The sequence below is a fragment of the Heterodontus francisci genome, chromosome 45 (genome assembly GCF_036365525.1).
Source record: "Heterodontus francisci isolate sHetFra1 chromosome 45, sHetFra1.hap1, whole genome shotgun sequence".
Taxonomy (NCBI): domain Eukaryota; kingdom Metazoa; phylum Chordata; class Chondrichthyes; order Heterodontiformes; family Heterodontidae; genus Heterodontus; species Heterodontus francisci.
Genome location: NC_090415.1, coordinates 10,032,368 through 10,055,327, shown reverse-complemented (window position 1 = coordinate 10,055,327; position 22,960 = coordinate 10,032,368). Strand labels below are relative to the sequence as shown.

Below are 22,960 nucleotides of genomic sequence, written 5' to 3'. Positions count from 1 at the left end.
AATAAATTCGAGATGTCCACTTGGGCAGAACTGAAGAACGAAGGTACCTTCGAGGATTTTAAAACTAGGGGATGTTACTGAGATAGGGAGGGGTGAAGTCACCGAGGGATTTGGAAGCAATTTAAATTTGAGTCTTTATTTGTGGATGAGTGAGCACAGGGCGGTGGCGAAATGGTACTTGGCGCCGAGATTTGGATAAACGAAACTTGACAGAGGCTGGAATGTGAGAGGCTGGCTGAGGGACCATCTTCTAATGGCCCAGAAAGCAGGAAACCACCTCTATTTGGAAAGGCTCCGTTCGTTTCCATCGCAACCACTAGGTGGCGCAGAACTCTCAAATGCAGCCTCTTGCACTGTGACGTCTCAGGCAGCTGCCAGGATTAAAGTTGGCGCTGCTCAATTTATCACAATTCCATCCTCTCAATCGCCGCCTCCATCCCACACCCAACAGTCCCCCGCTCCCTCCTGCCTTTGCGTTCCTCTTTGCCGCTTTCTCTTTCGAAGCCCTTTAATGACAGCAGGATGGCTACCGTCCTTGGGAGTTCTTAACCCCACGCATACACATCGTGGCATGCATGGGACAGAAATTGGCAAGTATGAATTTTTTAAAAAAGTAAACATTGATTTCAATAGAGAGAGGGAAGCTGAAGGGAGCATGAAAGAGGCGCTGGAACCGAATCTGCCAAGATTCAGCGCTAAGGGTACACTGTTAATGGTGAGAGATGAATAAAGCTCTTGATGCGGGCACTATTTTATAGTCGCATACATGGACTCTTCTCTCGTCAAACGCTCCTGAGACTCTGCGTTTAAGTCCGTCAAAGCGACCATGTCATAGGTATGTTCAATCTGGAAGAAAAATAATCAATCATTTCAGTTGTCTACAACGATGCAATTGTGAATGAGTCGATTATTTTGTTTTACTCCATATTTTCATTCAACTCTTCCAATGCCAGTGTTTCTTGCCTCACCCTAATTGCCGTTGGGAAACTACAGCTTCACCTGCGGCACATGTGGCAGAACCTGCCTCTCAAAGATTGGCCTTCACAGCCATCAGCAAAGTTGCACCAGAGAGAAGACACCTCCATCTAAATGGATTGTTTGTTGCATGTCATTCATCTTTTGGAGCTGGAAGGACAGAAGCCACTTTAAATCCTTTCCCCCTGGGGCGGCACAGTGGTGCAGTGGTTAGCGCCACAGTCTCAAAGCTCCAGCGACCCGGGTTCAATTCTCGGTACTGCCTGTGTGGAGTTTGCAAGTTCTCCCTGTGTCTGCGTGGGTTTCTGCTGGGTGCTCCGGTTTCTTCCCAAAGACTTGCAGATTGATAAGTAAATTGGTCATTGTAAATGGTAGGAGGATGGTGGGGATGTGGTAGAGAATATGGGGTTAATGTAGGATTAGTATAAATGTTTGGTTGCTGGTCGGCACAGACTCGGTGGGCCGAAGTGCCTGCTTCAGTGCTGTAACTCTGAATAAAAACAAATAAAATAAAAATTCAACTCCCAAACAGAAGTAGGTCCATCCATCTCATCCATTGTATCACAGCCTAGCCACTTGAAGGAAATAAAGTTGCAGGAGAGTGTGATTGACTGGATAGCTCCGTGGAGAGCTGGCATGGTTTCGAAGGGCCGAACGGCCTCCTTCTGTGCCGTGGCTGGCTCTATGACACTGCACCGCAATTGAATCTCCCCTCAGCCTGTCCCAAACAAAGCACACCAGTCAATCCAAGTTTTCCTCATCGTTAAAAATCCTCTATTTCTGGCAACATCCTCGTAAATCTCCACTGTACCCTCTCCAGTTCAATCAGATTCATTCTACGATACAGCAGAAAAGGCACCTTGAAGCCTAATCATGTCTTCCAGCTATTGGCTATAGTGTTCTGGGCACATCAAGGGTATTTCCAATTTCTTCTTAATTTAAATGCAGTAAGGTTTTTCTGATGCCACCGCCCTTTCAGCCAATGAGTTCCAAACCCCACCATCGTCTGTGTAAAAATAATTACTTTTCATATACATTATAATATATCTTGTGTTGTATGTCCCCTGCCCTTTTCTAAATTGAATCTCAATACAGAAGTGGACGTTTGGGAAACAATTTCAATAATAGTGAGGGAACAATTAATGTCGGTCATGATAGTCAGAGGACAGCATTAAAGAAACTAATTGGCATTTCGCCTTTTGATATTATTCTGCTGCCAATGAGCACTTTTAAATGAGTAGATATTTGCACCACAGTGGAAAGTCGAGGAACATGTTAAGTGTCCCTAGGTCATTATAAACTGGAATGAAGGGTAAATTTGGACGGGACCTAAACCACCGACAGTTCGAGTCCAGTCAGAATAGCCTGCAGTCTGAACTTAAAAGCACCCTTGTGAATATTGCCCGGTGTTTTTTTTTTTTTCTTTTGTTCTTTGGTTAAATGCTTGGGCTAATTGTTAATGACACTGAAAGGATATAGTGCTTGTCAGGTGTCACGTTTTGTTTTTCTTATATCTTTGGAATATCCGTTGTTAAGACATGCAAAATAAAGTATTGCTTAGATTAAGAATCTTACATTGTCCGGGATTGTGTGGATCTGATCCCTGTTGATTAATGAATCTGCAAAATATACATATGTACATAAGCAAGTAAATATACATCTATATGCATATTGACCGTAATCCATGGGTCAAAGGCATCCAGTCTATGAGCTTCTACCTATTGTCAAGTGTTTAAAGTTGAGCTTTACTGTCTGAATTTACAATTTCAACTCTATTGCTGCAAATTTCACCTTGTTGGGCTGGTGTAAAATTGGTACTAGAAACTTGGCCTCCCTTTACATCTCTCTAGAATGTTATTTCCATTAAATTCCGTGGAATCAAACATCCGAATACCTGAAAAACGGCTTGCCAATTGCTTTCAACATGTTTTCTATGAAGCCATCTTAACCTTGAGGGATGTGTGATCTGTGAGCAGACACCTTTTACAAAGCCCACCTGAATTTCCCTTCAATGTAAGTCAACCGAAATAAATATTGCTGAAAAGAGAGAAATTTTGTCGATGCTTTTCCTCTTGCACTCATCAGGGTAATTCAAAAGAATGCCAATGCAAGGGCAGCTACATTGCTACATCGGTATTCCTTCGTATTGTCCTGATGAGTGCAAGACGAAAAGCTTCAACAAAATGTCTCTGTTCTCAACAATACTCAAGTTCTGTTCGACCAAACGACTAGCAAAAATAAAAATTAGGCGTAGTGGACATTGGCAGACTAATACCCCACCAGGCAGTTTAAACAGATCCATCCGAGTAAGCTCAAATGAACACTGTTGGACTCAAATAGGAGAACACAGCCAGATCGTCTGCAGAAAATAATTGAGGGTGAGTGATCATTCCTCCCGAATGTTTATATATATATATAGATAATTTCTTAGCTTGCACTTGCTTGCAAGACGAGGCGAATGAAGCAAATTGCCAGTAATATAGTTTGGCTTGTCAACCTACGATGACTATTACAAAAACAGTAATAATAATCAAATAATCATCATCACCTGGCAAAAAATATATTTCATGAACAGCTTTTTTATCGAGCAATATTCTTGAGAAAAGCAAATCTCAGTTGGAATGAGATCTCCCTAATCAAAACCAAATATGGCATGAGAATTAATATAGGATGTACCCTCTCCGTGCTGGAGTAACCAATAAGTTCCTCTCATTATTATGAATTGGATTATGCACCAATAGTCCTACATTGAGTATTTTAATGTCTGTCCCTACTGTTAGTGATTTTATAAACATTCGAGACAAGAAGGTTTTTGTTCTTCATTTATATTACGAATAAAGATTGGCAATATCGCTACACTTGCGCTTTTTTGGGTGATCAGTTTGCGTTTCTCACTCTTTAATATTAATTCAATTCAAAAGTTACTCACAGAATGGTGGGATGTTCCTGCTGTCTTGCTGCAAAGTCAAAGTCGGTTCCCTGGAATGGAAAATACGCGATTTTAACTCGTATCGTTCATTTCATTTGGACTGGTCTCACAATGAACTACTGATAAGTAACTGCACTTCACTTTTGGTAACTGACTGGTAAGTATTTATAGTATTAAGTATCTGTGTTACTGTGTCTGATTGGATTGGCAGTTCATGTTATTTTCTAAATGGTGAAGAGCAGAAACCAGAAGATTGAGTTGTTCACGTGCAGAAAACGCTAAAACAAAATCTCGTGGCCGGAAATCAAAAATAGTTTAAAAGGATAATGAGATATTAGTCTCTATCTCTCCGGCAAACGGAATGCAATCGGCTGGAAGTTGTACCACCGTTGTATAAAGTCCTGGTTACACCAACGTTGATGTTCTGCGTCCAGTTCTAGGCTCTGCCCCAGGAAAGAGATATTGTCGTACATAAGATTACAAAGGGCGATGGTTGTGGTGGTTCGGGGGAGGGTGGGAGTTCCAGACAAGTAATACCTCATTCTTTCAAGTCCAATGCTTTCAAGTGTCCTAAGCCAGCATCTCAGTGCTTTAGAAATCAGTGTCTGAAAGTGTTAATTGCCAATCGCCTTACAATGTGACCTGTGGTTCCCAACCCATCCACCAGAGGAATCGATTTCTCCCTCTGAACTCTGTCGAATCCCCTCCAATTTTTGAACACTCCATTTCCTCACTATGCCAAGAAGTAGAATCACAGATTCTGTTGTAATCACAACTAACTGAAGCTACTCAGACCCGTTATCATTCCTCTAAATGTCTTCAGTGCCAAGGCTTTGAGATCATTCCTAAAATGTCGTACACAGAATTGGACACCATGCTTTATGAGAGGCTTAATCAGTGCTTTATAACGCTCACGCTGAGTTTCAATTGTTATTATAATTATTGAGAAATCTGTTGCTTTATCCTTCATTCCAAACGAGACTGCTCCACCATTCAGCATGATCATATATGATGGGCAGCTTAACTCCGTTTTTCTGCCAGCTCCCCCATTTGATTTTCCTCTTTTTGTTTCATTGGATGTGACATCGCTGGCAAGAACAACATCGTGACTTGCTGGCCCATTTCAGAGTGTAGTTAAAAGTCAACCACATTGCTATGTGTCAGGAATCACATGTAGGCCACACCAAGTAAGTACAGAAAAATCCCTTTTCGAAAGGAGTTTACAACTTTTGACAATGGTTTAATAACCACTAGCTTACAAAGCCAAATTTATAAACTTTCACTACCTGCCTTGGTGGGATTCGAGCCCATGCCCCTAGCACATTAGCCTAGATCTCGATTTATTCCCCCAGTGACACGGCCAGCACGCCACCGCCTCCCCCTTGAATGCGTGCGAGGCCACAAATCCCTCTGTCTCAGCCTTAAATGTATTCAATGAAGGCGCATCCACAACCCTCTGGGGTCGGGAATTCCAAAGATTCACCACCGTTTGAGCGAAGCAATTTCTCCCCATCTCACCCCCGCCCCCCGGCCCCCATGTTTTAGATACCCCAAGCCAGGGGAAAAGAACTTCTCAGTGTCTACCCTGTCAAGGCCATTCAGGATCCTGTATGTTTCAAGGAGATCATTTTCATTCTTCTAAACTCCAGACAGTATAGACCCAATTTACTCAGCCTCTCATCAAAGGACAACCTTGTCATCCCAGGGACCAATCCTGTCAACTCTGGAGCTATTGCCTCCAATGCAAGTCTATCCTTCCTTAAATATGGAGAGCAATAGATGATAATTTTGTGAAATAAAATCTATTCTCAAAGATGAAAATTGTTTATTACATATATATATATATATACATCTCACCTTTTCCTCGCTGTGTTATTTGTTTCCAACATGGAATAAAAGAGAGAATGGACATTAACACATTCTGAGACATTACTTTTCAGACACATCTGTTTATGTATTGAAGAAAAGTGGCTATTATTAGGAAATATTTCGTAAAACCACATCGAATTCAACAAAGCATAGGAAAGGTAATGAAAAAGTATTCATTGATATTTCACCCAGAGGGTGGTTGGAATCTGGAACACACTGCCTGAAGGGGTGGTGGAGTCAGGAACCCTCACAGCATTTAAGAAGTATTTAGATGAGCACTTGCAACGCTTCAGAATTAGGAGTCTCTCATTTGAGACGGAAATGAGTACGAATTTCTTATCTCTGTGGGGCGTTAACTTTTGGAATTCACTACCTCGGAGAGCAGTGGAGGTTGGATCATTGAACATCCATAAGGCTGAGTTACAGATTTTGTATGTATATCTACAAGGGAATCAAGGTTTATGGGGGCAGGCAGGAAAGCAGAGTTGAGGCCATGATTAGATCTGCCATGATCTTATTGAATGTTGCAGCAAGCTCGAGGGGCCAAATGGCCGATTCTTGCTCCTATTTCTTTCTGTTATTTTTTCTTAAGGGAAATCTAAGTACTGCATGTGCCCTCTGGGTAGTTTAATGCTAAAACCAACAATTAATCTCATTCGGGGACAAATAGCCCCCCGATTGTTAAATACACCAATAGCCTAGAGTGTGTTTTCGTATTGAACATTGAACTGGTTTGACATTTCTTGGCTTCATCAATGAAGCTGAAGATCCAAATAAGGCAAGGGACGTCTTTACAAGTATGTTTCATCTTTTGCTACATAGGGCAGATAAGGAACTGTTTTGTGTTTTCGGCAGAGATTAATAAGAAGATAAATCGATCCCAAATGATGAATACTCAATGCTCGTTGAAGCTAATGACAGTGAATATTTGAAGACATGTGAAAATTGAACATGTACTAAGTGTCATATACCAGCAGTAAAGTTGCTGACAATGAAAAAAAACAATAATATAACAATTAATATATATTTGTCAATATAAATACCTATTAGAATCTTCTGACTTGCTGTCAGTAAATGGTTGATTACCTCTTTTAATGTTCGCCAATTTGCACGTCAAAAGGATGATGAGCAAAAATGTAAGTGCAGACCCCAGGCCAAGTATCAACTGCATGTATAGTCCATCTGAAAGATAATGACAGGAACCAGCCCTTTTCTTTTTATGCACGCATTTACATTGCTGTTTTGGAAATTCATATATTTCTTGGTCAAAAAACTGGATACAAAATCGCACCCAGATGCCTGCACATTCATCTGGGTTCAAGCTACTCATTGCAGGCTTTTGTGGGTTAAATTCCAAAAGGAGACAAATCTGATTTTGATACACTGTTCAGTGCTTTTGCGCAAACGGATATTGTTACATTTTTCACATTCTTTATTCAATTTGACCGACTGTTATAGCGTATCGTACATGCAATCGCAATCAATGTTAACATTCAACCTTAATTATCATTGTATAAGACACGGAAATCAGTATTCTCAAATAGAGTCAAGGAGTCATAGAGTTACACAGCACAGAAACAGGATGTCCGGCCCATCGTGTCTGTGTCGGCCATCAAGCACCTACCTACTCTAATCCCATTTTCTAGCACTTCTATGTAGCCTGCTATGCCATGGCGTTTCAAGTGCTCATCTAAATACTTCTTAAATGTTGAATTGGTTCCTGACTCTACCACCTCTTGAGGCAGTACGTCCCAGATTCCTACCGCCCTCTGGGTGAAATAATTTTTCCTCAAATCCTCTCTAAACCTCCTGGGCCTTAAATCTATGCCCCCTGGTTATTGGCCCGTCCGCTAAGGGAAAAAAGTTTCTTCCTATCTAACCTACCAATGCTGCTCATAATTTTGTATATCTCAATCATGTCCCCACCAACCGCGCCCCCCCCCCCAACCCCCCTCCCCCAACTTTCTCTGCTCTGAATAAAATGACAAGGCCTTTAAAAAGGAATAATACTTATCAATAGTTCCTTAATCCACTTAGATATGTATTGGTATGGTATAAACCACCTCGTTACCTGATCCGACCAGTCTCTGAGGATTGCTTGTGTCTGATTCTACCCATCGCCCGGCAATCTTGACTTGATATCGACATGTAAAATATTCTGTCTTGATTTTTAAACGAGGTACACTGGTAATGATAGTAGCAGAATTGTGCCCCTCTGTTACTTGAGGTATATGAAGCTGGTTTTGAGAATTTACATAGAAATAGAATTTCATGATCGGATATGCATTCGGAGCTGTACAGTTAACAGTGACATTTTGTTCATTCTCAGTAACAGGGCCTTGTGTTTCCAACAAACAGATCGGTTTTAAGGGACGGTCTAGAAAAATAAAAGCACAAAACGAAATAATAAATGCAGTCATTAAAAAAAAGATGTGAACTTGTGTATTGAATGGGGATACCTGTGTAAAAAAGAAAATCTATTCTCCATTGTGCCACGTTTTCTACTTTCCTACTGAAACATATATGATCCCGAGGGGACTTGACAGAGTGAATACCGGGAGCATGTTTCCTCTTGTGGGGGAGACTAGATACTAGGGGACACAGTTTAAGAATAATGATCTGTCTTTTAAGATGGAGGTAAGGAGTTTTTTTTTCTTTGTTCTCTCAAGGGGTCTTAGTATGTGGAAGTTTCATCCCCAGAAAGCTGTGGAGGCCGAGTAAAAGTAGGTCGGGTTGCAAAAAGGAAGTAGCGTAATGCCTCAATATCTGCAATAAATTACAGTTTTCAGAAATGCAATACTAAATATGGGATAATTAATGGGAATGTTTTATCAGTATAGAAATAACAATATTCGATTAAATTACGCAGTATTCCCCAGGAAAAAATAGAATCTATCCCCCCATTTGGCAAACCGAATATGATTTTATAACAAGAAAATATATTAAGTTTGGAGCAGGGAGTTTTTAAGTACAACAAAGAATAAAATTCACCCACCTACTACAGTCAAGATCACAGGATCACTGAGCTCAGAGTCGATCGATCGGCCGAGGACGATCGTGTTATACTTGCATCTATAATGTTCGACCCCGAGATTTATAACCTCTGTAAGGTTAAACGTCACTGAATGTTTTCCCTTCACGATTATGGAAGGTGTCACTTGAAATGAGTTGTTCACCTTATACAGGTAAAAAGTATTGTCCGAATCTTGAAGCAGGGCCTTGCAAGTTAATAAGCAAATTTCCCCCCTTATAACTGTTGTAAAATTCTGATTGAGAGAAATCTCCGGATTTGCTGGACGATCTGAAATGGAATACAGTTTCAAGTTGCATGTATAGACAAAGCTGTAATAATACATTTTGTTTCTAACTGTTATGTAAACCAGTCAATCGGGTGTTGAGGGGTAAAATACACATTAAATATCAATCCATTTCAAACCAATATTATTTCCTATCGCTCTAGTTTATTTCAAGAATCCAACGACCACCGAGAAAACACATGGCTCTCAAACAGTTTGTCGATGCAATGCTGATTTGCACAATTATACATTGCTCAACAAGAGATATATTCGATTTACTGCACTCTGTTAACTTTTGTTTAAATCCAAAATCTAAATTAGGAAGCCCTGCAAGTTAATACAATAGGAGGGTAAAAATGACAACACCGTACAGTTATGTTAAATTAAGTTAGCAAATCTATTGCAGATGGAGCCCAATGTAGGAAAGCGTGAGATCATTCACCTTTGCATCTGAGAAAGTCAAATCAGAATATTTGCTTATTGCTCAGAGTCTAACGACGGAGAAAAATAAGCAACTTTAGCATCCAAACAAGAAAATCAGTAAAGATTAGGCATCACCTTGCCCTATATTCCCCTTGAGTTTAGAAGATTGTGGATTTATTAATAGAATGGGTTGTGTAGATACAAATAAATAGGCCCAACCATCTTCAGCCGATTCATCAATGACCTTCTTTAATCATAGGTTCAGAAGTGGGGATGTTTACTGATGACTGCACAATGTTTATCACCATTCGCAATTCCTCAGATACTGAAGCAGTCCGTGTAGAAATGCAGCAAGACCTGGACAATATCCAGGATGGGCTGATAAGTGGCAAGCAATATTCTCGCCACACAAGTGGCAGGCAATGGCCACCTCCAACAAGAGAGAATCTAACCATTTCCCCTTGACATTCAATGACATTACCATCACTGAATCCCCTACTATCAACATCCTAGGGGCTACCATTGACCAGAAACTGAACTGGAGCAGCTATATAAATACCGTGGCAGGTCAGAGGCTAGGAATCCTGTGGCGAGTAACTCACTTCCTGCCTCCCCAAAACCTTCTACAAGGCACAAGTCAGGAGTGTGATGGAATACTCTCCACTTTCCTGGATGGGTGCAGCTCCAACAACACTCAAGAAGCTCGACACCATCCAGGACAAAACAGCCCGCTTGATTGACACGCCATCTACAAACATTCACTTCCTCCACCACCGACGCACAGTGACAGCAGTGTGCACCATCTACAAGATGCACTGCAGGAATCGTTCAGTTACCTAAGAAGCACCAAAGCTTCTGAGACAGCACTTTCCAAACCGTGACCTCTTCCAACTAGAAGGACAAGGGCAGCAAATACATGGGAACACCACCACCTGCAAGTTCCCCTCCAAGTCACATGCCATCCTGACTTGGAGCTATATCGCCGTTCCTTCATTGTCACTATGTCAAAATCCTGGAACTCCCTTCCTAACAGCACTGTGGGTGTACCTACCCCACATAGACTGCAGCAGTTCAAGAAGGCAGCTCGCTGCCAACTTCTCAAGGGCAATTCGTGATGGGCAATAAATGCTGGCCTGGCCAGCGATGCCCACATCCTTGAATGAATAAAATAATAATAATAATTTCCTCTGTTGAGCTACCCAGAGTGAAATGAATTCACCTTAAAAGTAGAGCTAGGCCTATTAGCAGTGACGTCATGCATGGGAAGAAATCTGGAACTCGCTGCCCCAAGTGTTTCTGGATACTGGTGAACAATTGAAATTATCGAGACTGTGACTTATAGATTATGTCTATGTAAACATGTATTAGGATATACAACAAAGACAGATGAATGGTGTTGACGATCAGATCATCCCTGATCAGATTGATGGTAGAATGGCCTACTTCAGTTCTTATATTCTTTGGGTAAATGTTTTTTTAAAAATTATTTCAAGGGATGTGGGCGTCGCCAGCATTTATTGCCCATCCTTAATTGTCCTTGAACTTGCTGGACAATTTCGGACAGCAGTTAAGAGTCAACCACATTGCTGTGGATCTGGAGTCACATGTAGGCCAGACCAGGTAAGGACGGCAGATTTCCATCAATAATGCACATTACTGAACCAGGTGGAGTTTTACAACAATCGATGGCAGTTTCATCATATTATTACATTGTTATTTGTGGGACTTTGCTGTGCCCTTTCTGGATGACGCATTTCCTGCGTTACAACAGTGACGACAGTTCAGAAAGCTCTTGATTGGCTATAAAGCGTTGGGTGGTCGTGAAAAGCGCTAAATAAATGCATGTTTTCTTTCCTTGCGATCTTTAAACAGGCTTTCCACATTCCTACAGTATTGACTATGTTTTTTTAAAAAATCATTGTTAAGCGCTTTGAGACATACTGAGGTCATGAAAAACACAATACATTAATGCAAGATTGGCTATATGACTTTAAGGCTGCGAGTTATTTATCTGTATTGTATGATTTATATTTTAATATCAAATATAAGAACATAAATTCAAAATATTATTGCACTTACCTATTACAGGAACGTACACCGTTGTACTGTTTTCCGAATGTATTAACCGCCCTGCGATCTTTGTTTGATAGGCGCACCAATAGCGTTCTGACACATAGGCTACAAGTCGAAAACTGACAACATTGTTCCTAATGTTATTCCTCTGATCGACTGAATGATCATCACTGCCTTGGTACAAATAAAACTGGCTGGCTGAATGATGATCGCCAGCTTTACAAGTGAGGCTGACCTCTTCACCTTTCAGAAATACATTTGGAGCATCATTCAGCCTGATTTCCGCCCTTTTAGGACGATCTGAGTAAATTGGAAGAAAAAGTCAAATAAAATTGGGATGAATTCCCCTTGAAAGCAAGCTCTTGGAAAAGCTAATAATTTCACTGGTCAATTCTAATTCCATCTTAAACAGAAAATCTTTCAATTACCCATTACATTCAGGAAGATTTTCTCACTGTGCACTGAGTATGTCCACTCTCCTAAATTATTTATCCCACAGACACAAGTGTAATTTCCCGGCAGCTTTGCCTGTACTTGGAAGGAGGTAAAATTGCGCTGCTCCTCGGCGGAATGGCTCATTTCCCGCCCGCTGTTGTACACACGAAATCTGTAAGTGGAAGATTGAAAATCCACTCCACAAATAACTGTAACAAATTCCCCTTTCAAAAATCTTTGTTCGGACGGATTCAGAGACATCAAAGGCTTCCGCGGCTGCTCTGTGGGTCATAAAAACAGAGTCGAGTGTAACTTTGAGATGAATTTGCACTATTGGATTGAACTAACACAACTTCAAACTTAAGCAAAGCCAGACAATGTGAATATTAATTCAGCAAAATACTGGCACGTACCTATGACAGTTATATCAATCCGGTCACTGTGCTCTGATTTCCGCCAGCTTCCTGACACTAACGTTTCACAAGTGCATGTGTAATATTCAGAAGCTGACGTTGCAATTTCAAAGGTGGCGAAATGATAATTGGCGTCATTGTGAACTGGTTCATAGCCTATTGTTGTGCCCTTTCTGTGCAGGTACAGCCAACTGCATGAATATTTAGAACTTACTGCACAGATAAACTTGACCCGTTCTCCTTTAACTATCAGCGTGAAACGGCTATTCAACGTGATCGTCGGAGTTTTAGGGCGAGCTGAAAAAGTGAAGGCAAAATGCCGGTGGAGAAATAATGAAATACGTTAGTCAATACAACAATTGGGATTTGCTCCTTGTGAACAGTTTCAGTATTGTTATCCTAGATTTTATATGGGAAACGGTGATCAGTATTACAGATTGTCGACTCAAGAACAGGCAAAATGGAAATGCGAGTTGCAGTTGTTAAAATGTGACACCCATTCGCCAACACACACTCACGGACAACTTCCTTCAATCCTAAGGTCAGAAGTGGGGATGTTCGCTGATGATTGCACAATGTTCAGCACCATTCGCGACTCCTCAGATACTGAAACAGTCTGTGTATAAATGCAGCAATACCTGGACAATATCCAGGCTTGGACTGATAGGTGGCAAGTAACATTCGCACCACACAAGTGCCAGGCAATGACCATTTCCAAGAAGAGAGAATCTAACCATCTCCCCTTGACATTCAATGGCATTACCATCGCTGAATCCCCCACTATCAACATCCTGGGTGTTAACATTGGCTCGAAACTGAATTGGAGTCGCCATACAAATACCATGGCTAGAAAAGCAGGTCAGAGGCTAGGAATCCTACTCACCTCCTGACTCCCCAATGCTTGTCCACCATCTACAAGGCACAAAGCAGGAGTGTGATGGAATACTCTCCATTTATCTAGATTTCTGCAGCTCCAACAACACTCAAGAAGCTTGACACCATCCAGGACAAAGCAACCCGTTTAATTTTCACAGAGACAGTGAAGGAATGGTGATATAGTTCCATGTCAAGATGGTGTGTGGCTTGGTGGGGAACTTGCAGGTGCTGGTGTTTCTATGCATTTGCTGCCCTTCTCCTTCTAGTTGAGAGAGGTTTGGAAGGTGCTGTCTAAGGAGTCTTGGCACGTTGCTGCAGTGCATCTTGTAGATGATACACTGCTGCCATTGTGTGTCGGTGGTGGAGGGAGTGAATATTTGTGAATGGGGTGACAATCAAGCGGACTGCTTTGTCCTGGATGATGTCAAGCTTCTTAAGTGTTATCTAAGTTCAGCATAACTTCCTTGCCCTTATATTCTGTGCCCTTATTAATAAAGCTCAGGGTACTGTATGCTTTATTAACTGCACTCTCAATATGTCCTGCTACCTTCAATGTCTTATGCACCCTCTGTCCCTGCACTGCCTTTAGAATTGCACCCTTTCTTTATATTGTCTGTCCGTGTTCTTCCTGCCAAAATACATCACATTTCCCTGCATTGAGCTTCATCTGCCACCTGTTCGCCCATTCCACCAAACTGCCTGTGTCCTTTTGATTTTCTACACTATTCTCCTCACAGTTCACCATGGTCCCACCTTTCGTATCGACCACAAACTTTAAAATTATGCCCTGTACATCAAGGTCTAGGTCAGTAATATATATCAGGAAGAGCAAGGGTCCCAAATCTGATCCCGGGATAACTCCACTACACACCATCCTCCAGCCCTAAAAAAACATCCGTTAACCACTACTCTGTTTCCAATTCACTCAGCCAATTCCATATCCATGCTGCTATTGTCCAACACACACTCACATACACCCATAACAACACAACAAGGCACACACGCACAAGCATCAACACACACAACAACACTCACAAACATCCACGCACAAAGTCACACACACACATGTAACAAGACATGAACACATACACACAAAATACACACATGCACATACCAAAAAACAAATACAATCTTACACATACCAGCATACAAATACCAAAACACACGTGTATAGCAAAACACAGACACACACCCACATAACAAATCCACATAACTCCCAAAACACAAATGCACTCACATGGCAACACAAAGAGATGCCAAAATAGAAACTCGCACATGCAAGCCAGCAGGCCTGCCAAAGCACAGACATAAACCAATGCACTAACACGTTTAGCTAGTAGACTGTGTGTGCAAACTTCAGACAGAACAAATACACACTTTAGAATAACATTTTTTTAATTACAAAACACAGAGCTAGGAAACAGTGTTCCTGTGACATTAATATTTGGTAATGTTTCCTTTAATCCTAAAAATTACTGTCCAAAATATCTTAACGCCGATCTTGCATTACATTCATGTGACATTAAACTACCCAGTTTAAGTGCGAATGTTAACAATGTTAGAATAAACACTTAATTTTGAATATAAAACCAACTGGTGCTAACGAGGCAGCAGGAGTCGCAAATAATTCACCATTTGTATTCTGAACTGCTATAAGTCTTCCCTAAGTATTACATTATAATTTGAGTCTAGTAAGATACCGCTAAGATGTAAGCATAAAAGGTATAGCATCATAGAGAGATACAGCACTGGAACAGGCCCTTCGGCCCAACGAGTCTGTGCTGACCATCAACCACCCTTATACTAATCCTACAGTAATCCCATATTCCCTACCACATCCCCTCCTACATTAATCCCATATTCCCTAGCACCTTCCGACACTAGGGGCAATTTACAACGGCCAATTTCGCTATCAACCTGCAAGTCTTTTGGCAGTGGGAGGAAACCGGAGCACCCAGCGGAAACCCAAGCAGTCACAGGGAAAACTTGCAAACTCCACACAGACAGTACCCAGAACCAAACCAGGGTCTCTGTGAGGCTGCGGTACTAACCACTGCACCACTGTGCTGCCCATGTGATCATTAAGTTTGCAGATGGCATGAAAATTGATGGTGTCAATAAATAATGAGGAGGAAGGCCTTAGATTGAAGGCCGACATAGATGGGCTGGTAAGATGAGTGGAGCCGTGGCAAATGGAATTTAATCCTGAGAAGTGTGAGGTGATGCATTTTGGGAGAACTAACAAGGCAAGGGAATATACAATGGAAGGTAGGACCCTAGGAAGTACAGCGGGTCAGAGGGACCTTGGTGTACTTATCCATAGATAACTGAAGGCAGCAGCACAGGTAGATAAGGTGAATAGGAAGGCATATGGGCTACTTGCCTTTATTAGCCGAGTCATAGAATATACGAGCAGGGAGGTTATGATGGAGCTGTATAAAAAGCTAGTTAGGCCATGGCTGGACTACTGTGTACAGTTCTGATCACCACACTATGGGAAATATGTGATTACCCTGGAGAGGGTGCAAGGAGATTCACCAGGATGTTGCCTGGCCGGGAGCATTTCAGCTGGGCAGAGACTTTTTACTTCAGTGGAGGGGTTAATAAGCAGGGGGCATAAATTTAAGTAAAGGGGAAGGAGGATCAGTGGGGAGTTGAGTGGAAAAAAATCACTCAGAGGGTGGTTGGAATCTGGAAGACACTGCATGAAGAGGTGGTAGAAGCAGGAACCCTCACAACATTTAAGAAGCATTTAGATGAGCACTTGAAACGCCACAGCATACAACGATACGGGCCAAATGCTGGAAAGTGGGGTTAGAATAGTCAGGTGCTTGATGGCCGGCACAGACTCGATGGGCCGAAAGGCCTATTTCTGTGCTGTATAACTCCCTGACTCTAGGACTCTAAGACTCCGACAATATCTGAGCAATGTGGCGTTATGTCCTTTATTATTATGTAAATCATCTGAAAGCTTACCTAGCACGGTAACAATCAAAGGGTCACTGCGTTGAAGTCGTCCCAATTTTCCAGATTCAGAAAGCGAGTAGACACACGTGTAATATTCAGTTACAGATACTTGAATTTCCAAGGTGATTGAACATTGCTCACCAGTTGTTCGACTCGCACTAAGATAGTTCCTTTCGCTGTTTCTGTAGAGATATACCCATGCATCTGTGCACCCGGAATCAAGGGTACAGATAATGTAGACACTTTCACCTTCAATGACTCCATCCAACGATGGATCCATGGCGATTGTCGGCTTCTTTTGACCTTCATGGATATATTAAAAACGTGCACATTGAAGACAAAATATGTGTCAATAAGTCTATATATTAGGCCTGGGTTTTGTTTTTTATTTACAAATTGCTTTGGCGTGACTTGCAAACACGCTAAGTTCCTTTACCCAAGCGGAATCAATGGCGCCAAACCCTTGGCTACTAATTATAACTCTTTATCTGGCTCTTGTGTGTTGCCGGGAATTAATAGATATGAAAATAGCAAACGCTCTGAAGTCTTTTTAAACTAAGCTGTTCATTTCTGTAGAAATATATTCTAAACTGTGTCATCCAATTCTAGAATTCATCATGCCTTTGCTTATGGAGATGTAAAAGATATAAACACGCATGTTGTTTATCTGGACAAACCTGCAAGCAATGATGGGATGGCTTGAAACAAAATATTATCCACAAGCAGAAAGATTCTTTGATACGAGGTACGCCAAGTTGAGAAAAATTATAGAGAGACTGGAATACTTGCAACATTTGCGCCACATAGGTGCCAAGCAATGACCATCTCAAACAAGAGAGAATCTCCCCTTGATGTTCAATGGCATTACCATCACTGAATCCCCACCTATCAACACCCTGGCATATACCATTGGCTAGAAACTGAACTGGATCAGGGAATAAATGCTGTGGCTACAAGAGCAAGTCAGAGGTTGGGAAATCTGCGGCGAGTAACACACCTCCTGTCTCCCCAATGCCTGGTCCACCATCTGCAAGGCACAAGTCAGGAGTGTGTTGGAATACCTTTCACTTGCCCGGATGGGTGCCGCTCCAACAACACTCAGGAAGCTCGATACCATTCATGACAACGCAGCCCGTGTGACTAGCACCCCATCCAGCACCTTCAACATTCACTCCCTTCACAACCAACGCAGAGTGGGAGCAGCGTGTACCATCTACAAGATGCACTGCAGAAACTCACATTCCAAGCATGAGACTTCGACCACCTAGAAGGACAAGCGCAGTAGTTGCATTGGCCCATCACCGCCTGTGAGTTCCCCTCCAAGCCACACAACATTCTGTCTTGGAACTATATCGCCGTTCCTTCACTGTCGCTGGGTCAAAATCCTGGTGCACCCTTCCTAACAGCACTACTTGTGTACCTACATGCTAAGAACAGCTGTGGTTCAATAAAGAAGCTCACCATCACTGTCATAATGGCAATTATGGATGGGCAACCAACGCTGGCCTTGCCAGCAACGCCAACATCCCATGAAAGAACTTTTAAAACAAAGTGATATTGAATTTCTTCCTCAAAAGCGTCCGGCTCTAGAACCGATAGTTCCATTTAACAATAAATCCGCATAAAATTTCTTTAGACTGCCGATCTATTAATTTGCAGCATCACTAGACAAGATAATGATTTAAAATTATGTAGAAAACATTGCAGCTCGTGAATAATGAAATGTGTGGTAATCACCTATGGCAGAGGGTAAATGGAATGGAATCGCCTATAGTAGGTCTTACCATCAGGGATGTTTCAAGACTAACGATGGCACGGATTAAGTTCTGTTCGACCACTAATTTGGAACAGTTGAGTTTATTGGTTTTGTAGCAAAAGAACAAATTGAACCAAGGATGTTGGCTTTCTCTTCAGTTAGTCGTCGTGAGTTAAATGTGTAATTTACATGCTGTCAGGGAACGACAGGACATGAAATCGAGATGCACTCCTAAATCATTTGACATTGGAGAATAGGTTCAGATGGTAGATTTGGACAGCTCTGTATCCCTACATAACATGGTGAAATGTATCACAACTAAAGATCCATTGGGCACCTCTTGCAGTGATGTTCACATCGGCATTCCAGTCTGTCCCCGAATGACAATTTGTTTATAACTGAAATAACACTACGATAACCATTACTGCAACAGACACTACTGCTATAATTAATACTACCTCTTCACCATTACTACAAATTGGAATTATTTTAAGTAGGAAAAATAGAATAATAAAGTAATACAAATGAAAAAAATAACAGTAGTATAATTATGGTTCCACTGAGAAGTTACTACCATACATAGATAATTGATCATTCTGTTGCTGGATAACACTGAACTGGGCTTTAGAAACACTAACACGACTTTGACACCAGGAACTCTGTGAATATACACCACCCAGATCAATAATATGTTTACTAACCTTTGGAAAGAACGAGGTAATTCCCAATCAGAAACACTAAAATAAATAGAAAGAAAAGACAATATTGTATTAATGTCAATAACAGCAATTACGAAAATAATAATCCCAATAATTTCAATGCCTAAACATATTTATAACAATAAAAAATATATTTGTCATTACTAAACGGCAAAATAAACATTAAAATTTAAACATGGAGCTTTTATTCCTTGAGGTAAATTATCTTAATCATCTGGAAATTTGTGCACAAAATGCACAATAATACGAATTATCTGTTTGACCTTATAAATCCCAATTTACACAATCATTGGAAGCAGAGGGTGCGTTACTTACCCATGTAGATAACATATTTGCTCAAGTCCATCTTTACCACATATCCCTGCTGAAAAAGGATTAAAGGAATGAAAACGTAAATGGAATTGTTTTCAACGAAGTGCAGAAATAGAGATCTGTGGGTGCACAGACACAAATCATTGAAGGTGGAAGGACAAGTTGATGAGGCTGTTAGAAAAGCATTAGGGATCATCGACTTCATAAATAGAGCCATAACATATGATAGCAACAGCTGTACTATAGTTTCCAGTACATTGTATTATACTTTAGGAAGGATGTCAATGGTGCAGAGGAGATTGCCTGAAATTGTATGATGAATGAATAACTTCAGTTATGAGGAGAGATTAAAAAAGGTGGTGTTGTCCTCCCAGAACTTATTTGATTGAAGGGGAGATTTGAAAAAGATGTAAACAATTCAGAAAACATCTTATAGAATAAATAGGAAGAAATAATCTGCCTTGGCAAGTGATTCGATAACCAGAGAGAGACTTTTGGCAAAAGGAACATGAAGAATTTCCACTGATTTTTGTTTCAGTGCAACGTCTTATTGTTATCTGGAACACATTGCCTGAACGCCTGATAGACACAGTTTCAATAACAACTTCGAAAATAGATAATACATACATTAAAATGCAAAAAAAGAGCAAGGGCTTGGTGAAAAAGCAGGGAAGTGGGACGAATTGGATACCTCATCTAAGGAGAAGGCACCGGCACGATGGGATGAATGGCCTGTTTGATTTTGCATACGTACATTTACTATCTCAGAAGGTCCCGAAGAACATTGGAGTCACTGTGGACATTGACGTGTTACTAATATTGCTCGGACAGAATGCACAACAGAATGATTAACGACCAAGCAAGTTGCACAATCCTGAGTGAGATTAATGACCCAACTAATCTATCTTGACAATGCAGCATGAATGAAAGCATTTGGTCAGTTCCGCATTGGAACGCCGCTGCCCATCTGAGCCTTCGTGTTAACGACTAATTCAAAGATGAAGCACTTCCTCATTGTTAGAATATTGACTCAATCTTTACCAAACAGACTAATCTGCCTCCATTGGTTGAAGCGGTAGCAGGAAATCATTGGGAAGTCTTCCTGGCTGGAGGGTAATGGTTATCTCCATCAGCTCACGGCTGATCAATATTGTACCAATGAAGAGCTCAAACATTACTCGGTCTTATAGGTTAAACTGAACAATAATCTCGACTCACTAAACAGGAGCCCTAAAGTTTGTCCTGCTCAGAGTTCTTGTTATTCTTCTGCTGTCATTTCTCCCCTCTCCCCATAACTAGCTGTTACTGGTGACTAAAGACTGTAGTTCTTCATACCCTGGTGCAATCTCCCAGTAACGTCCTTGATACCTGCACTTGGGCAGTGATCATTTGGAACTGGCCTGACTGAAAAGACAATCGCAGGTGAACATTTTTTTGAAAGATTTTCTTTTCCGGAAATGTGTCCTTGGAGAGAGATAATCAGCGAGAAGAGCTGGCATCTTCAACATTCATCTTTCTCAAAAATGCTGAGTGCAGCAAGTGACATGTCGCCTGTGTTTAAACTGCGAATAAACTGCAGGCATCGAATGACAACGTGTAAGAACAGGACACAAGAAATAGGAGAGGGCGTCGGCCATTTGGCCCTTCGTGTTTGCTCCAACATTCAACAAGATAATGCCTTCAGCAATATAAATCCGGAGATTTCAGTTGTAAAATCCCATGGACTGAGCTGGGCTTTTAGGCTGAATAACAGTGTTGACGTTATAATAAAGAGAGAAAAAGAAAACAATGGTGCTAGTAGGACCAGGGTGCATAAATAATAATTTACAATGATAAAACTAAATTAAATTGAAATTAACTGAAATAAAATTAAAAACCCTTGTTTTTATATAGAGTCTTTCAGAACCCATATCGGCACAGAAAGCTTGACAGCAGTTTGTAAATCATACATTTCTTGCTGTAATGTAAGAAAAACAGCAGCCAATCTGCACTCAGGCACATCCACAAATTCCAATGTGATCTTGACAGATAAACCCGTTTTCGTCATTCGAATTGAGGACTAAGTGTTGGCCTGGACACAGGCAAGATGTTCTCTGCTTTTATAACAATAATTGTGAAGGATCTTTCATTTGAGAGAGCAGGCGAGGTCCGGGTATAACAATAATCAGATTCATAAGTCATTAAAAGTCAATAACTGTATCAGCAACAATGATAGTATTTGACTATATTTCAACCACAAATAAATAATAAAAATAGTGAATTATTATCATGGCAAATATTGTTCTAGGTCGCCTTCAGGAAATGATTAATAATTTTAGATGGTAGCAAAGCTTTATCCAACTCAACAATTTACTCACTCGGTATTCTTTGACTTCACCTCTTACTTCAGGGAATGCTCCGTGCTCTGTTTCAGTTGCATAAGTGAACAAAAGTCACGCAGTTGAAGCCTGAGTGAACAGGAAATAAGTGGGCACTTCAGTTCGACTTAAATAGGCACCTACGTGACAACTGAGACGTCGCTTGTGCAGATCTGCACAGGAGTCCATCAGATACTGCAATGTCAAATGGCCTCCGTGTGCTAGACTGGAGATGGATAATTAGATATCAGTAAATGGATGTAGGAAGTTAAACAGCTCAATCAGAACTCTGGAAAGAAATTTGAGTATGTAGAGCGTTCATGTTATTTTGTCCCATTGTGTTATATAGTCACATGTACAAGTGTGTGTGTGTCTGTGGGGGGAGGGGGAGGTGGAGATGATGTGACTGTGTGTCTGAATTAGCCTGGCTAGCTATTTTTATCAGGCAAAGCGTGAAGGAAATGTTTCTTACAGCACCTGAAACACTGTCGAAGGGACTTTTTTTTTACCAGCATCGGTGTTTAGATAAATGCGAAACAGGGGCTAAACTGGGATTCTCGACAGTTTCCATTGGGTTAGACATTACAGGAACTGAAGCGAGTTGCTGGGGTCCCAATATATTTTCATTGTGCAATTCAGCTTGGTTGAATGAAGTAGTTTGGTGAGTATACTGCTGTTTTGCAATTATTTCAATCTACGAATGGAGAGAACGTGTGAAATAGGAGCGCAATGAGGCCATTTGGCCCCTCCATCCTTCTCCGCCATTAAATAAGATCATGGTGGATCCGATCGTCGCCTCAACTTCACTTTCCTGTATGTCCGCATAAGCCCTGACTCCCTTGTACATCAAAAAATCTGTCAAACTCAGCGTTGAATATATTCAATGACACAACCTCCACTGCTCCCTGTGGAAGAGATTTCCAAAGATTAATGACTCTCTGAGAGAAGATGTTTTCCTCATCTCCCTCTGAAGTGGGCGACCCCTAATTCTGAAGCTGTGTCATGTGGTTCCAGATTCCCTCAGATTGGGAAACATCTTCTCTGAATCCACAAGCTCTTTCAGAATCTGATATGTTTCAACAAGGTCACCTCCCATTCTTCGAAACTCCAATGAGTATAGGCCCAATCAGCTCAAGCTTTCCTCATAAGACTAATCCAAAAGACCAACCTGGTGAGCCTTCTCTGAACTGCTTCCAATGTAAGTATATCTCTCCTTAATCTTCATCTCCGTCATCTTTGGCCTCCTTGTCTCGGCAGACAATGGGTAAGTGCCTGAAGGTAGTCAGTGGTTTGTGGAGCAGCGCCTGGAGTGGCTATAAAGGCCAACACTAGAGTGACAGACTCTTCCAAAGGTGCTGCAGATGAAATTGGTTGTCAGGGCTGTTTCGCAGTTAGCTCTCCCCTTGGGCTTCTGTCTTTTTTCCTGCCAACTGCTGAGTCTCTTCGACTCGCCACACTTTAGCCCCGCCTTTATGGCTGCCCGCAAGCTCTGGCGAACGCTGGCAACTGACTCCCACGACTTGTGATCAATGTCACAGGACTTCATGTCACGTTTGCAGA

At 41.3% G+C, this 22,960-nt stretch overlaps 1 protein-coding gene and 1 long non-coding RNA gene across 2 annotated transcripts; both read right to left on the bottom strand.

Annotated features, from left to right (window-relative positions):
• Positions 1-642: 642 nt before the first annotated feature.
• On the bottom strand, positions 643-3,956 carry LOC137356142 (uncharacterized). Its single transcript, XR_010971007.1, has 3 exons — positions 3,905-3,956; positions 2,551-2,594; positions 643-846 (listed from the first exon to the last, which is right to left on the bottom strand). It is a non-coding gene; the product is annotated as an uncharacterized lncRNA (long non-coding RNA).
• A 723-nt stretch (positions 3,957-4,679) lies between these two features.
• LOC137356296 (uncharacterized) lies at positions 4,680-22,634 on the bottom strand. The gene is made up of 15 exons (XM_068022169.1): positions 22,569-22,634; positions 21,987-22,094; positions 21,545-21,626; positions 21,401-21,447; positions 19,047-19,095; positions 18,714-18,749; positions 16,266-16,559; positions 14,527-14,580; positions 12,414-12,710; positions 11,994-12,281; positions 11,572-11,865; positions 8,769-9,074; positions 7,845-8,150; positions 6,860-6,955; positions 4,680-5,017 (listed from the first exon to the last, which is right to left on the bottom strand). The coding sequence occupies exons 1-15, from the start codon at positions 22,632-22,634 to the stop codon at positions 4,680-4,682; spliced, it is 2,661 nt and encodes an 886-aa protein (XP_067878270.1).
• Between the last annotated feature and the right edge of the window lie 326 nt (positions 22,635-22,960).

Bases quoted from the DNA above. Each gene is read 5' to 3' on its own strand.
- LOC137356296 (XM_068022169.1), bottom strand. From the start codon at position 22,634: ATGACGGAGATGAAGATTAAGGAGAGATATACTTACATTGGAAGCAGT. The intron at 22,095-22,568 runs GTTGGTCTTTTG...CTCCATTCGTAG, and splicing joins GTTCAGAGAAGGCTCACCAG to ATTGAAATAATTGCAAAACA. The intron at 6,956-7,844 runs GTAACGAGGTGG...ATTATCTTTCAG, and splicing joins TCAGAGACTGGTCGGATCAG to ATGGACTATACATGCAGTTG.